The 15,172-nt window shown below is 38.1% G+C and overlaps 1 protein-coding gene across 5 annotated transcripts in view; it reads right to left on the bottom strand.

The window, feature by feature from the left end:
* Nucleotides 1–15,172, bottom strand: part of mtmr4 (myotubularin related protein 4) — a 104,765-nt gene that overhangs the window by 6,453 nt on the left and 83,140 nt on the right. For all 5 annotated transcript variants that reach the window (XM_058777014.1, XM_058777016.1, XM_058777015.1 and 2 more), the window contains 7 exons: nucleotides 9,132–9,260; nucleotides 8,892–9,003; nucleotides 6,124–6,319; nucleotides 5,126–5,311; nucleotides 3,872–4,042; nucleotides 2,767–2,921; nucleotides 743–1,937 (listed from right to left, as the gene is read on the bottom strand). In XM_058777014.1, the coding sequence (XP_058632997.1) occupies nucleotides 743–1,937; nucleotides 2,767–2,921; nucleotides 3,872–4,042; nucleotides 5,126–5,311; nucleotides 6,124–6,319; nucleotides 8,892–9,003; nucleotides 9,132–9,260 (2,144 nt within the window). The remainder of the gene's footprint in view (nucleotides 1–742; nucleotides 1,938–2,766; nucleotides 2,922–3,871; nucleotides 4,043–5,125; nucleotides 5,312–6,123; nucleotides 6,320–8,891; nucleotides 9,004–9,131; nucleotides 9,261–15,172) is intronic.

Here is a 15,172-nt window from a genome sequence, read left to right as displayed (position 1 = left end):
TGTTACCCTGGAAACACTGTGCTGTACCCTCATCACACAATGATAGATAACCTTCCGCGCTGAGATGATGGGAAGAAGTTGGAGTCAAACCTTATCAAGCGATTAATCTGTGTTAAAATATTAACTCGCTAAAATTTTCTGATTAATCACATGCGTTAACGCCTTAACGTTATATATATATATGTGTGTATATGTGAAGAGTTTATTTGCAAAAACAGAAACTCCATTTCTTTACATTTTCAAATATCTTTTATTTTTTATTGTTATAGTATTTTTTGTTAATTTTTTAACCTAATCAAAATACCCAACTGCAGTTTGATTGAGATTAATTGGAATGCAAAATCTGTTTTTGCAAATGAACTTACTATATTTATAATATATTTTTTCTTATTTTTGGACTACATTTTACTTTAAATGTAAAATGAAATAATTTATTAAAATAAAATAATTTTAGATATAGCAGAAATTTTAAAATGATTGACTAAACATGCTGCACACTGGTGGTGGTTGAGGAGAGACCCCCCCCCCACCCCACATGATTGTAAAGTACTTTGGGTGTACAGCAATACACAAAGCGCTATATAAATGCATTATTTATTCATTCATTCATTCATTAAAAATATTAAATCATTAATCCTTCTGAAGTTTAATAAATACAGTAGGCCATATCATAAATTTTATTAAACTGAATGTTGGAGGACCCACAGTGAGCATGCTAAATGTACTGGGATCATAGACTCACTATATCGTCCTCGTAGTCGACGTCGGGTTCGGAGGGCGGCGTGCAGAACTGCTTGCTCTCCAGTTTGAGCTGCAGCTGTCGAACCTGCCGCCTCAGCACCTCCACCTCCTGTTTGTAACTGGCCTCGATCTGCCGCAGCCGCTGTTGCACCGCGTCCACCGCCACCGGCAGGCCGTCGTCGTCCAGGTACGCCGGAGCCGGAGAGCCGCTGGAGGACGGCGAGGAATGGGACGGGAGCAGCTGCCGGAGGGACGGTCCCATTGCTAGCGAAGATGCTGCCGAGGAACAAAGCGCGGCGTAGCTGGAGTTCCTCACCGCAGTGAACCAGCCTGACTGGATGGGGCTTCCAGGAGCGCGCAGGGGGTCTCGGCGGCAACATGGCCCGCCGTTAGCGCTTCCAGCTTGGGCACGGAGGAGCTTGTTCGCCAGGCGGCGGCCGTGATAGCTGCCGTGTTGGATGGCGCCACCGCAGGCCGACTGGACCAGGCCTTGGACGCTGTCCCATTGGGAACCTAGTAGCGATAGCTCCGTCAGCTGGCTTTGGGAAATCAAACGGCGCGCTGCTTTGGCGTAGTCGGCAGGTGGCGGTCGTTCTCTGGCGGGAACCAGTTCGCCGTTTCGGATCGGCGTTTCGAACGGGACATCGGTGGCTTTCCTAGAAGGAGGGATTGCGCTTTGCTCCGTTAGCGTCTCCACTGATGCCTCCATTGGCGCAATGGCTTCAGAGTTCTCAGATCCGCTAGCGTTTTCTACGTGTGCGAAGCCGTTACAAAGAGGAGGTGGAAGAGGAGGTGGATTTGTGTTTTCTGCAGTCCTGATTTCCTGTGGTGAGCTAATTGGGATTTGAGGCGGAGCTTGGTTTGTGACTGGAAGGGGCGGGGCTTGATCTAATGCTAAGGGGTGGGGCAAAGATGGAAGGGGCTGGGTTGTCAAACAAGGCTCTGCCCCTAAATCGTCCTCAGGAGATATTGAAGAGCTGGTTTCCTCACACGCCGGCTCAGCGGCGATCAATCCACCAACAGGCTGGTCCTCGGACGAAGCGGCGCTCTGGATGGCCGCAGGTTGGTTGGACTCCAGCGCCGGACGGCCCTCCTGGCAGTGCTTGTTCAGGTTGGGGTCACTCGAGGTGCGGGTGAGCGTCACGCCGTTCTCACAAGCAGATACCAAGTTGTCCATCGAGCGTGTTTTGGGGAGCCTGAGTGAATTGAAAAACAGTGTTTTACAGTGTGCTTACAGTTCACCACAAGAGGGCAGAAGCTGAACATAAAAGGGATGATGGTTAGCCCTTTATACATACAAGTATACAAGTGTTTATAAAAATGTTTTAATTTAAGTAAGTTTTATTGTTCTGTCTTGTAAAATATTTTACAAACAATAAGGAAAGCAAATGTCATGTTTAATAATAATAAAAAAAAAAAAAGGGAATTTTTTTATAAAAATGCTGACACTTTGGCTAAAAAAAACATTGAAAATATCACCAGGGCAAGTAAGGCAAAATGAACCTTTTATAAAAATTAAATATTATTTAATGTTTTATATAAATTATTAAATATTTTATAAAAACTACTGACAACTTAAAATGTTTGCCAGGGCAAGTAAAGCCAATTTAATGTTTTATAAAAATACTTTTTGTTGAATAATGATACTGACAGTTAAGAAATATTTTTATTTAAAAAAAAAAAATTTTTTTAACTGTCACCAGGCCAATTAAGCTAAATTAATGTTTTCTAAAAATTAAAAAAATATTTAATGTTTATTAAAAAAATATTTAATGCTTTAGAATAACACTGCTTTTTGTTTAATAAATATTGCTATGAACCACTGACTGGATCAGAAGGAAAAAAAGTCCTGCAATCTGTAATTTACTGGCAGCAAGTGTGCTGGAATCTGATTGTAGAGACGGAAATGCATCAAGATATTACTTTCGGGAAAGTTGTTTGGAATGTGGCCAAATAAAGATTTAGTATATGTGCGCAAATGTAATTGTGCAGCATTTTTAGCACTGTAATGAAATGAATGGTCACCTATCGAGGGAGCGAGAGCTGAACTCCTCTCCTCCGGCCGAAGGGCTCAGGTAGATCTCCATGGCATCTTCAGCCGCGGTGCACGGCGAGGACGTCGGCAGATACACGGCCGTCCACAACTGCAGAGCCCGCGTGTGACAGACCGGCTGCAAAACCTGCAGACATCACCACAACAACAGCTCAACATCTGCACAATTAACACTGCATTAAACCAGAGATATCACATAAACAAAACACAATAAATGAGGGAGGGAAAAAAATGTGATTTCTTTTAAACAAGGTTCCCACAGTCATGGAAAACCTTCAAATATCAGATTTTTAAAACTGATTTCTGTTAAACTGATAAAAAGTTATGGAAATTTCTCTGGTAAAAAATATAAACTGTTTTTGTTAATTGGCTGAAATTGCTTTTTTAGAAAAACAAAAATGTTAATTGAGTCTCTTGTTGAAAGCTTATAATTAATCAAAAAGTGCATCAATCTTGTTTAAAGTAATTGTGTGTTTGTGTTCAGACGTGACACAAATCCATGTCTTAAAATAAATGTAGCATATGTATCATATAGTTAATTAAAACCATTAAAAAAACTTTTCCATTACTTAACAAAAATATTAATTTGTATTTTATTTCAGCTAGTTGCCAAGGCAAGATTTATCATTTTTGCTTAGTTTAATATTATGTACAAAAATAACTAAAATTTAAATAAAAATTAAAAACTATATAGACAAATAAAAAAATAACACTGCATTTACTGGGCATTACATAAATAAAACACAACAAACGAGAAAGTTTAATATGTCTTTTAAACAGGGTTCTCACAGTCACAGAAAACCTTTAAATATCGGTGAATTTTAAAATAGCAATTTCCAAACTGGAAAAGACAGAGACTGTAATAAAATCTTAAAAAGATATGGAAATTTCAGTATTAAATGTAAATAGTATTTGTTCAGCTCTAAAACACCTAATGGGCTAAAACCCCTTTTTTAGAGTCTGCAGTCGGAAGTACTTAATTATTTGGATGTGAATGCAGCATAAATCATCTCTGAACCAATCCAAAGGCGTGTGTTATAATGTTTTATGTGTGTTTGTGTTCGGAGGCATACTGACCATATCATGGCAGGGGATGTAGAGGAAGTTCTGGAAGTTCTTGTTGCCGTTGCGCAGGAGCGACCAGACGGAGCAGGTGCGTTTATAGACGTTACGGGCCTCGCGCTCTTTCGCGTTATTGCACAGGAAGGTGCCGTACAGACAGGAGTACGTGTGCTGGACCAGCTTCACCTGGAAACACAACAGAAAAACTGAGTTAATCAGTGTAAAACTGAACAACAACATCTGGATGAGACCTACAGGTCATATAAACTGAGGATTTATCCTTCCTGCATAAGATTTGAATCAGGCATCAGATTTAGGAGTGAAGTATAAATTAATGAAAAGGACAATTAAATGTCAAGGTGCAAGTTAAAATTATATCAAAAAAAGGAAGTATAACTCAATTTCTTAGGCTTATTTGTTCATAAACCAACGTTTCAGCCACCAGGCTTTCTTATTTGTCATCACAATGGAAAATGGACATATATGAGGTCAGCTACAAAAAAAATTAGAACATTCAAATACATTTTAAAGAGTAAAAATTAAAGCAAACCTAATGTTTATTCCAATTTTTTAATGCTTTATAAAAATACTTTTTTTTGTTTGATAAAAATACGGACAAAAAATATTTTGCAAAAAAAGTGTGTTATTTAATATTTTATTAAAAAACATTTAATGCTTTATAAAAACATTTTGCTTTGTGTTTAATAAAACTACTAACGCCTAAAATATTTTGCTAAACATTTTTGAAAATGTCTGTCTTCAGGGCCAGTAAAGCAAACTTAGTTTGATAAAAACAATATATTTCACGTTTTACAAAAATTAATGCTTTATAAAAATACTTTTTGTAAACAATGTTTTTTGTTTTGCTGAAAATATTTTGCTTAAAACCTTTAAAAACACTTAAAAAGCTTTTTGTTTATACTATATGTAACTTACATACATATATATATATATATATCACTCAAATTCATTGGCTTATTTGTTTATTAAAATAACGTTTTGAAACGAAAAATCTGACATGTTGATTGGATAATTAATTATTCAATAAAAACACTGAAATACATTTAAAAAAAAAAGACAGACAGTCATTATTCAGCACAAAAAAAAGGAAGGATTTAAATGACTTTGTTTCAACATCCATAAAAACCACTGAATAATAATTAAAAAACATAATGTACAAGCTATTATAAAAAATAACGTGTTTACTTTTCAATACCCAAATCTTAAGCATTATACTGACACGTATAAATGAAAGCAAAGGCTGCGCACCAGAAAGGCCTCGTTGAACTCGAAGAGGCAGGGGAACTGCTTGAGGAGCTGATGAATGCAGTCCAGCCACTGCAGGAACACGGGACACTGTTCACTCACATCCTCTCCGTTCTCCTGATGACCGCAGCGGTCCGCAAACTTATGACCGTAATCCAGCCACTCCGTCTCCACCAGCACCTGAAAACCCTGCCAGACCCACAGACAGTCAGAGACACGAGGCGTAACGAGCCAAAGTTAACTAGCTCTGACCGGCAAACACAAGGGATTCATTTAACGTTTCTAAAGACAAATTTACACAGCAGAGCTGGTGGCATTTAGATGAATTTACATTTACACCTGCATAAAAGAACTGCCTTTGATACACGGGAAGAGTGTTGCTTTAGTATCAGTGATATACTTCTATAGTTTTTGTTATTTTGAATTAGATTTTATTTTTAGTTTTTTCTGTTTTCACTTGAATTTGTTAAAGTTTTAGTAATTTATTGTTTTTGTCATTTTTTATGTCTATATAGTATTTATTCATTTTCAATTATTAGTTTGTTTATTTAGTTTATGTCAGTACTTTTAAGTGTTGCCCTGCCAACAAATTATATATAAAAATAAATATTTCATTTAACATTTTAATAATTCTATTGTGTTTTTGTCTTTAAACTTTAACTGAAAATTGAGTGTTTAATCTAGTCATTTTAGAGCAGCTTTGACTCGGATGTGTAAAGACATTTTAAAGTTTGAACTGACTGAATTGAACTAAATTAATCTGAATAATGACACTGTCTGCTTTGAAACAATCTGTATCGAGTAAAGTGCTGTATAAATAACTGTGACTTGACTTAAATTAAACATGCATTTAATATTAATCTCTTTGCTGGCAAGCCCACAGACTGCATTTGGCGAATGCTTTTATCTTTGCATTCAAGGTGCACGTTTAAGTTCATGTCAAACCCATGAGAAAACTAATTGACACAGAGCCGTATGTGGCGGTTCTTCTTCACGTGTACCTCTATGGTCCTGTAGAAGGGATCCAGAAGGATCTTTGCGAGGGCCACGATCTGCGGCGTGCGGTCCCAGCCGTCTGAGCAGTGCACCAGCACTGGACGCCCCTCCCGCTCCACCGCAGAGCACACCAGAGTGGCGGCTTTCAGCATGACGGACAGGTGCTGCAGCCAACGAGTGCTTTCCAGAGCCGAGAGCCAGCTGGAGAGAGCAGACGCACGACTCGGGTTACAAACGTCTGAACAACACCAAAGACACTGCATGTGGAGGAGAGCTGAAAATAACTGCAGATCTATGATCTGGATCACCAAGCAGAATACAAGTGCGCGTTTGCTGGAAAATCAGGAAACACTTTAACCTGAAGCTTTATATATATGATGCATTCTAAAAGTAATTTAATGCATTAATTCTGCATTGCATTGCACCTTATAATGCATTGTATGATCACATTAATAACAGTTATAAGACATATCTTTTCATTGTTACACCTTTAGAAAGTACAATGCATTAAAACAAACAACCGATTTCAGATGTAACAGGGAATCTGCAATTATAATGCATTTTCACTTTGGTTACACTTATTTATGAAAATATATACAATGCATTGCAATGTGCATCATGAATAACTTTTTATACCTAAATAAATTTTATACATTATACATAAAGGCCTCAAGTAAAGCGTTAAAAATAAAAATACATTGACTTCTGAAGTCGTTTTTGTAATGTCTACTCAATGATTCACTCATCATATTTGTAATATCTTTGAATTATCTTTCTCAGCTAATTTTGATATGAGATTAATTGCGCAAAACAATCTGCTAGTTGCGCTTCAGATAAAGCAGCGAAATTGAATCCAAATCAAACCAGAGTCCACTGGAAACAATGTCTCATTTAGTCCTATTTCAACTAATTGATTGAGATCTATTGATATTGGCTATTTTAAGAGCTAATAAATATTACATAATATTATTTTAGTTTTAATATTAATATAATTAATATTAAAATATTATTATTATTATTATTATTATTATTATATGTTTATATCCATTCATTCATATACATACATGTATACACACACACACACACACACACACACACACAGTGGGAACGGAGAGTATTCAGACCCCTTAAATTTTTCACTCTTTGTTATATTGCAGCCATTTGCTAAAATCATTTAAGTAAATTTTTTTTACTCATTAATGTACACACAGCACCTCATATTGACAGAAAAACACAGAATTGTTGACATTTTTGCAGATTTATTAAAAAAGAAAAACTGAAATATCACATGGTCCTAAGTATTCAGACCCTTTGCTGTGACACTCATATATTTAACTCAGGTGCTGTCCATTTCTTCTGATCATCCTTGAGATGGTTCTACACCTTCATTTGAGTCCAGCTGTGTTTGATTATACTGATTGGACTTGATTAGGAAAGCCACACACCTGTCTATATAAGACCTTACAGCTCACAGTGCATGTCAGAGCAAATGAGAATCATGAGGTCAAAGGAACTGCCTGAAGAGCTCAGAGACAGAATTGGTTACAAAAAAATTTCTGCTGCACTTAAGGTTCCTAAGAGCACAGTGGCCTCCATAATCCTTAAATGGAAGACGTTTGGGACGACCAGAACCCTTCCTAGAGCTGGCCGTCCGGCCAAACTGAGCTATCGGGGGAGAAGAGCCTTGGTGAGAGAGGTAAAGAAGAACCCAAAGATCACTGTGGCTGAGCTCCAGAGATGCAGTCGGGAGATGGGAGAAAGTTGTAGAAAGTCAACCATCACTGCAGCCCTCCACCAGTCGGGGCTTTATGGCAGAGTGGCCCGACGGAAGCCTCTCCTCAGTGCAAGACACATGAAAGCCCGCATGGAGTTTGAAAAAAACACCTGAATAAGATTCTCTGGTCTGATGAGACCAAGATAGAACTTTTTGGCCTTAATTCTAAGCGGTATGTGTGGAGAAAACCAGGCACTGCTCATCACCTGTCCAATACAGTCCCAACAGTGAAGCATGGTGGTGGCAGCATCATGCTGTGGGGGTGTTTTTCAGCTGCAGGGACAGGACGACTGGTTGCAATCGAGGGAAAGATGAATGCGGCCAAGTACAGGGATATCCTGGACGAAAACCTTCTCCAGAGTGCTCAGGACCTCAGACTGGGCCAAGGTTTACCTTCCAACAAGACAATGACCCTAAGCACACAGCTAAAATAACGAAGTGGCTTCACAACAACTCCGTGACTGTTCTTGAACGGCCCAGCCAGAGCCCTGCCTTAAACCCAATCGAGCATCTCTGGAGAGACCTAAAAATGGCTGTCCACCAACGTTTACCATCCAACCTGACAGAACTGGAGAGGATCTGCAAGGAGGAATGGCAGAGGATCCCCAAATCCAGGTGTGAAAAACTTGTTGCATCTTTCCCAAAAAGACTCATGGCTGTATGAGATCAAAAGAGTGCTTCTACTAAATACTGAGCAAAGGGTCTGAATACTTAGGACCATGTGATATTTCAGTTTTTCCTTTTTAATAAATCTGCAAAAATGTCAACAATTCTGTGTTTTTCTGTCAATATGGGGTGCTGTGTGTACATTAATGAGGAAAAGAAAATTAACAAATGATTTTAGCAAATGGCTGCAATATAACAAAGAGTGAAAAATTTAAGGGGGTCTGAATACTTTCCGTACCCACTGTAACACACATATATATTATTTTTAAACATAAATAAATATATATGAATTGTTTTAACGTCAGAAGGGAGAATGTATGGAGATTCACTTACTTGCCGGGATCCGGGATCTGACTGCAAACGGCTCTGAGTGACTGAAAGCTGTTTCTGATGGAGTGGATATTGGCCATGCCCATAAACATCACCTCACAGTTGGGATAGTACTCTATAAACACAAATAAACCAGACAGAAACCTGCCTTCAGCCAACAAACAACAACAACAACAAAAAAAAAAACAATAATAATGTCCAACGGCATCCAGAGATTGAGTACACGAGAGCAGCGGTGCTGACCTTCACACTCGCAGCCTCCTCCTTTGGCACGATTTGCCACAGCGGCGGTGTAAGAACGGGCATCCAGAATCAGTAATTTCTGTGCTGCACTGCTGGCATCAGGAGCGGGACAACCCGTCAGAGATGAGTCTGAGGAAAACAGAGTGAGTGCGATTAGAAAAGAACACTAATGTACTGCATACTGCATAGCAGGGTCGAAAATTAATGGGGGATTGGTGTCATTAAAATGAACAAAAATGCCCCCAAATTTATGATAAAGGTGCAAAAAAGGGGCATTCCATCAGTGTCTCAGAAATGGATGCTCTGCAGTGAATGGGTGCTGTCAGAATGAGAGTCCAAACAGCTGATAAAAACATCACAATCCACACCACTCCAGTCCATCAGTTAACATCTGGAGAAGACAAAAACTGCGTATTCATAAGAAACAACTCCATTGTTACAAAGTTTTTAACTTCAAACCGTTGCTTCCAGGTAAAATGTGAATCCATAATCCATCGTTTGAAGTTACAATTGTCTTGATGGATTTGTTTCAATTATCTTCACAAGATGTTGACTGATGGACTGGAGTGGTGTGGATTATTGTGATGTTTTTATCAGCTGTTTGGACTCTCATTCTGACGGCACCCATTCACTGCAGAGCATACATTGCTGAGACACTGATGGAATGCAACATTTCTCCAAATCTGATGAAGAAACAAACTCATTTACATCTTGGATGGCATGAGAGGCCTAAGAATATAAAAAAGAAAAAAAAAAAAAAAGAAAATATTTCCCCTTTAATGGAAAAGCTCATTTCTGACCCAGCTGTATACTATCAAAAATAGTATGAAACAAATGTTTCTAAGCAAATCAGTCACTATACCATATACACAGGTTGTCTAAACAGACATGAACAAAAGTGAAGTGAACCGCTGGTTTGGCGCAGCTTCAATCGTGATCCAATTATGATATTAAGATGCTCTGCAGTGTCTTGAATCGTGACATCTTCACAATCCCAGCCCTACTGCATACAGCAGAAATCAGTATCAGTGTGCCAGAGAGGAGGCGGAGGATGAGATGAGTGACACAACAGAGTTGCTTTAATGCGATGCAAGTGCAGTTATAATTCTTCAGTCTGTCCTGCTGGAAAATCAACGACGGCCGCATGCAGAGGAACTTCTGCCATCACGACCATGACAGCCAATTCATTTACGGCCATTAAGACTTTACAGAGGCCAGCCAAAACTGAGCAGAAGAGTTAAAGATGAGTCTTGACTCAGCAAAAACAGACACGCCTGCATTCAGTGGAACACATTTAATTAATAAGAGTGATTGCATTAAGTAATGAAACGCAGGATAAATGATTATTGGATCAGAACAGAACTACCCTGCTTTGAATAATTTAATTTACTGCATTTTATGAAGAAGATAAGTGAGGTTTATTCATCCAAAACTCTTTACTGTGAGTGTTTAAAATCAAAATACAAAGATTACATACAATAAATATATTAATTTATTAACCAAAATTAATTTTAAGTTATGGTTTTGGCTTCCAGTGGTTCCGTAAAAATTAATTGTGATTATTTTTAAGCATTACACTTTGCAATGATGCTCTCGTTTTATTTTGTGTTATAAATCAAGCATTAAAAATGTATTTATATAATTTTTTTAGCTTTTTTTTTTAAATTTTGACTGAATATTTTGCAAATGAACTCCAAATAATTGAATTTTTAAAAACGAAACTGTGTGAAATGGTTCCAATTCACATCTTAAATATACAAACATATTGAGTTTCAGCTCTAAAAAAAATGCAAGCACTGTTAATGCAATGCAGTTTTGAATAAGCGTATCAGATCTTATTAAAACATAACTATATATTATATAAATTAACTATATACACTATATATTATAAGCACTGTTAATGCAATGCATTTTTTTCAATTACTGAATTAGTTCCTAATGGAAAATAAATAAAACAATTAAAATAAACAAACAAAAATAACTATATAGTGATATAGATCATTATTGCGAAATAAAATTTCTTACACTGTGAAATACGATTTTGGTCAAATTGCTCACCCCTACTTCCAGTAAAAAACAACTACAAAAAAAATAAATAAAATAACATTTCAGAAGAAAACAATCCAGATGATTTTTGACTAATTGACTAAAAAGCAAAATTCCACTAAATATTCCCTTCTTTTTGAAAGGGCTGTGGTGACAAATCAAAACCGGAAGCTGAAGTGTACTGTAAATTTCCCAGATTTAAGGTCGGTTACAGTAAGTAACCTATTTTAGAAAAGTTCAATATATGTGATTCATCACATGACACTTGAATCACATCGCGGCTGTTTGGGAAATTGTTGATTAGCAAGAATCTCTGGTTTGGCCGCTGTGAGACATTGGCGAAAACGTCATCCGCATTATAACCAACCTGACGGTCTTTAAAGGTATACTTCACCCAGAAATGAACATTTATTGTTAATGTGCTCATGTTCAGGCCATCCGAGACGTAGATGAATTTGTTTGTGCAGCAGCACAGTAAAGAAGATTTTTAGCTGAAACTGTGGGCCTTGATTCATAAAATGCAATTCAATGGCTAAAGGCAAAAAAGCATATACAGGCAAGACAAAAATAATATCCACGGCTCCTGATGATATATTGCGGCCTTATGATGTGAATCGATCGTAACTGAATATTACTTATAGCATTATTACCTGTAATCCAGAGCCTCAGACAACAGGGAAGTCTGATTCTTTTTTGCAAACTTGTTCTGTCAGACAGTTAGTTTACTGAACCAGTTCATGACACGACGACGGAACATATACGCAATTATATTATTAAAGCACCCAATAATGACGTGAAATGTGGATGTTTTAAATGTCTAAAGCATATAAAGTGAATAAACTAGTCTTAATCAACTCATCTTTTTTCACATTAACAATGAGAAACCATAAAAACATTCATTTGGTACATATCAGTTTTCAGTCCGAGTTTAATTGTTTCCTCAAATCAGTGACTGTTAGCGGAACTGGAACGCTGAATCAGTTCATTCATCATAGGATCATATACGCCACTATTTTGACTCATTTGTGACCCTGGACCACAAAACCAGTCATAAGTGTCAATTTTTCGAAATTATTTGGCCGAGATACAACTATTTGAAAATCTGGAATCTGAGGATGCAAAAAAATCTAAATACTGAGAAAATTGCCTTTAAAGCTGTGCAAATGAATTCTTAGCAATGCATATTACTAATCAAATTAAATTTTAATATATTTACGGTAAGAAATTTACTAAATATCTTCATGGAACATGATATTTACTTAATATCCTAATGATTTTTGGCATAAAAGAAAAATGGATAATTTTGACCCATACAATTTATTGTTGGCTATTGCTACAAATATACCCCAGCGACTTAAGACTGGTTTTGTGCTCCAGGGTCACATTTCGAGTTGGAGTGACTGTCAGATGTCTGAAAGTGAGTTTTGATTGGTGAACTGATTCAACTAGTTCACCAAAAAGAATCGTTCCCGAACTGAACCGTTTGCCTGATGCTCTGGATTACAGGTAATAATGTTGTAAATAATGTTCAGTTTCTTGCACAGACCAAACATTTCGTTTCATAAGACCTCAATATATCATCAGGAGCCACGGGGATTCATTTTGTCTTGCCTGTATGCTTTTTTGACTCTCAAAGTGACGGTAGCCATTGACTTGCATTGTATGTATCACTAAGGATCAACTAAAAATCTTCTTTACTGTTCGACTGAAGAAAAAAAGTCACCTACATCTTGGATGACCTGAGGGTGAGTAAATTAACAGCACATTTGAATTTTTGGGTGAACCAACACATTTCTGCAAACCATCACAGTTTCATCCGTTAGAGAAGCGTCTGATTGGGAGGATGTTGGCATCGCCCTCGATTCATTAGACGGTGCGGTCACGACTGTAATTAGAGCGCATTTACTCTTCAACTGCGCAAAAAAAAAACTCCTGCCAAATTCCCTCTCGGACAACAGCCTCCGAACTCATTTGCAGGCGCTTGTGGAGGTCAGTCTGCAGTCGAGTCGATGGCACCTCTGTCCGTCTCATTCCCAGCACACACTGGCAGCGTCCGAGAGGAAGCGGCTGTAATTGAGGGTGTTGCAAAGAGTTTCCCATGGCAAACCCCATGATTCTTAGCAATCGGGTCGGCGCAAATGACTTATCTGCCGTCCAACAGTGTAATTGTCTCTATAAGGGTTTACGCTCTGCCTTTGTGGGAAAAAACGAGGGTGAGAATGCATTTTAAGACAGAAACTAATTACAAATGGCATTTCCGCCCTACATGTATGCAGTAATTATCTGACCGAGAGAAAAAAAAAAAAAAAAAAAAAAACACTTTCAAAAGGATTCAATGGTCTAAAACTGGAACTAGAAACGCTAGGATAAAGAGAGAAGCTTGGCTGAAACAATTACAGATTCATCTTTATACTTGCAGCTTTTAATGCATTTTTAAAAAAAATGGATGCATTTGATTTTTCTACAAAGACAAACAGACCCATTTGTCAAGTTCCTTAACCCTTTAGGCGCCAGGGTTTTTTGGAAAAAATGCTGGATTTTGACATCAAAATTTCAAAAGCTTGAGGCTTGAAAGGGCTTAAAGATAGAGATCTACTGTAAATTAGAAAAATGTCGGGCATGACCAAAAGTTTATGTGGGGTGTAAAGACACTCATCTAATTTGCATATTATGACGTCATCAGGGGGCGGCTCTCTTGAATTTCATAACTTATTTGCATGTTTTTTTTTGTCTTTTTATCCTCATTCCAAATGATCAGAAAAGAGGAAACCAACAAAACAGGAGAAAGTACTAAATTATTACTATATAGTAGTAAAACGCATGTGAACAGTAGCCTACTTTTTGATCAGTTCATCAGTAATATTCAGGAAAAAAATAGTTTCAATGTTTGAACTTATTTGCATGTTTTTTTTGTTTTGTTTTGTCTTTTTATCCTCATTCCAAATGATCAGGAAAAGAGGAAATCAACAGTAAAACTATTAGTAACTGTAGTAAATTATTAGTATATTACTGTGCCAAAGTAAAATGCATGTGCCTATTTTTTGATCAGTTGACCAGCTATCTGCCCAATCCAGTTTCTAGGTGACACAGTTTATAGTTTTTGAGAGTATGGTGCCTCTCATTGCATGGCACAGTGCACAGACCTACCCCACACTGACTGCACCTGTACTTTGTCTGCCTGCGGCCCTTAGAGCGTGCGCGATCAGAACAAATGACACAATCTGGCCGATCATCAGCAATGCGGAGCCAGTGGCGCTCAGTTCCCATGAAGAGACGAGAGCATAGTGAGACGCTTTGTGTCATGCCATGCACAAGCCAACAGTTTGCCATGTCTCATGAACACTGGGTCATCTCCTTTACTCAAAGGCAACTCAGTTTGCCTCAGGCACCTAGGCATACCACACATTTTGCAGTTCACTGTCCCACACATACCAGTGTCATTATGTGCCAACTCGTTTGCTATGGCTGGTGATGTGTAGTAACTATCAATGTACACCTCATGCCCTTAACCCTGTGTATTGGGCCATCAGCTGACGAACGATTAGATGGGTGGCACCTAAATCAGCATCAGCATTTTGGCCAGTGTACATGGACCACTGCAAAACATAACCTGAGCTGGCCTCACTCAACACACACACCTTGTAGCCATATTTGTCAGGTTTTTTAGGGTTGTATTGTTTCAAGGTGGACTTTCCCTTGAATGCTATGGTCATTTCATCCAGAGAAAGCTCCTTGAGTGGACCATAAACGGCTGAGAAAAGCAGAATTATCAGGTCAATTACTGGACGCACCTTTAACAGCCTGTCATGACCTGGCTGACCCTCCCACATACTCAGTATTGTTTGTGAAATGGAGGAAAGACAGAATGATCTCAAATCTGTTCCTAGACAATACTTTGCCAAACCCAGGTGTGTAAGTTGGCCAGTAATCCTGCCTTCTCTACCAGCCCCATACACAAATGCAGTGCTAGGAAGGCCTTCATCTCTGAGACAGAG

The sequence above is a fragment of the Onychostoma macrolepis genome, chromosome 05, assembly GCF_012432095.1.
Source record: "Onychostoma macrolepis isolate SWU-2019 chromosome 05, ASM1243209v1, whole genome shotgun sequence".
Lineage (NCBI taxonomy): Eukaryota > Metazoa > Chordata > Actinopteri > Cypriniformes > Cyprinidae > Onychostoma > Onychostoma macrolepis.
This window is presented reverse-complemented; position numbering and strand designations above follow the sequence as displayed.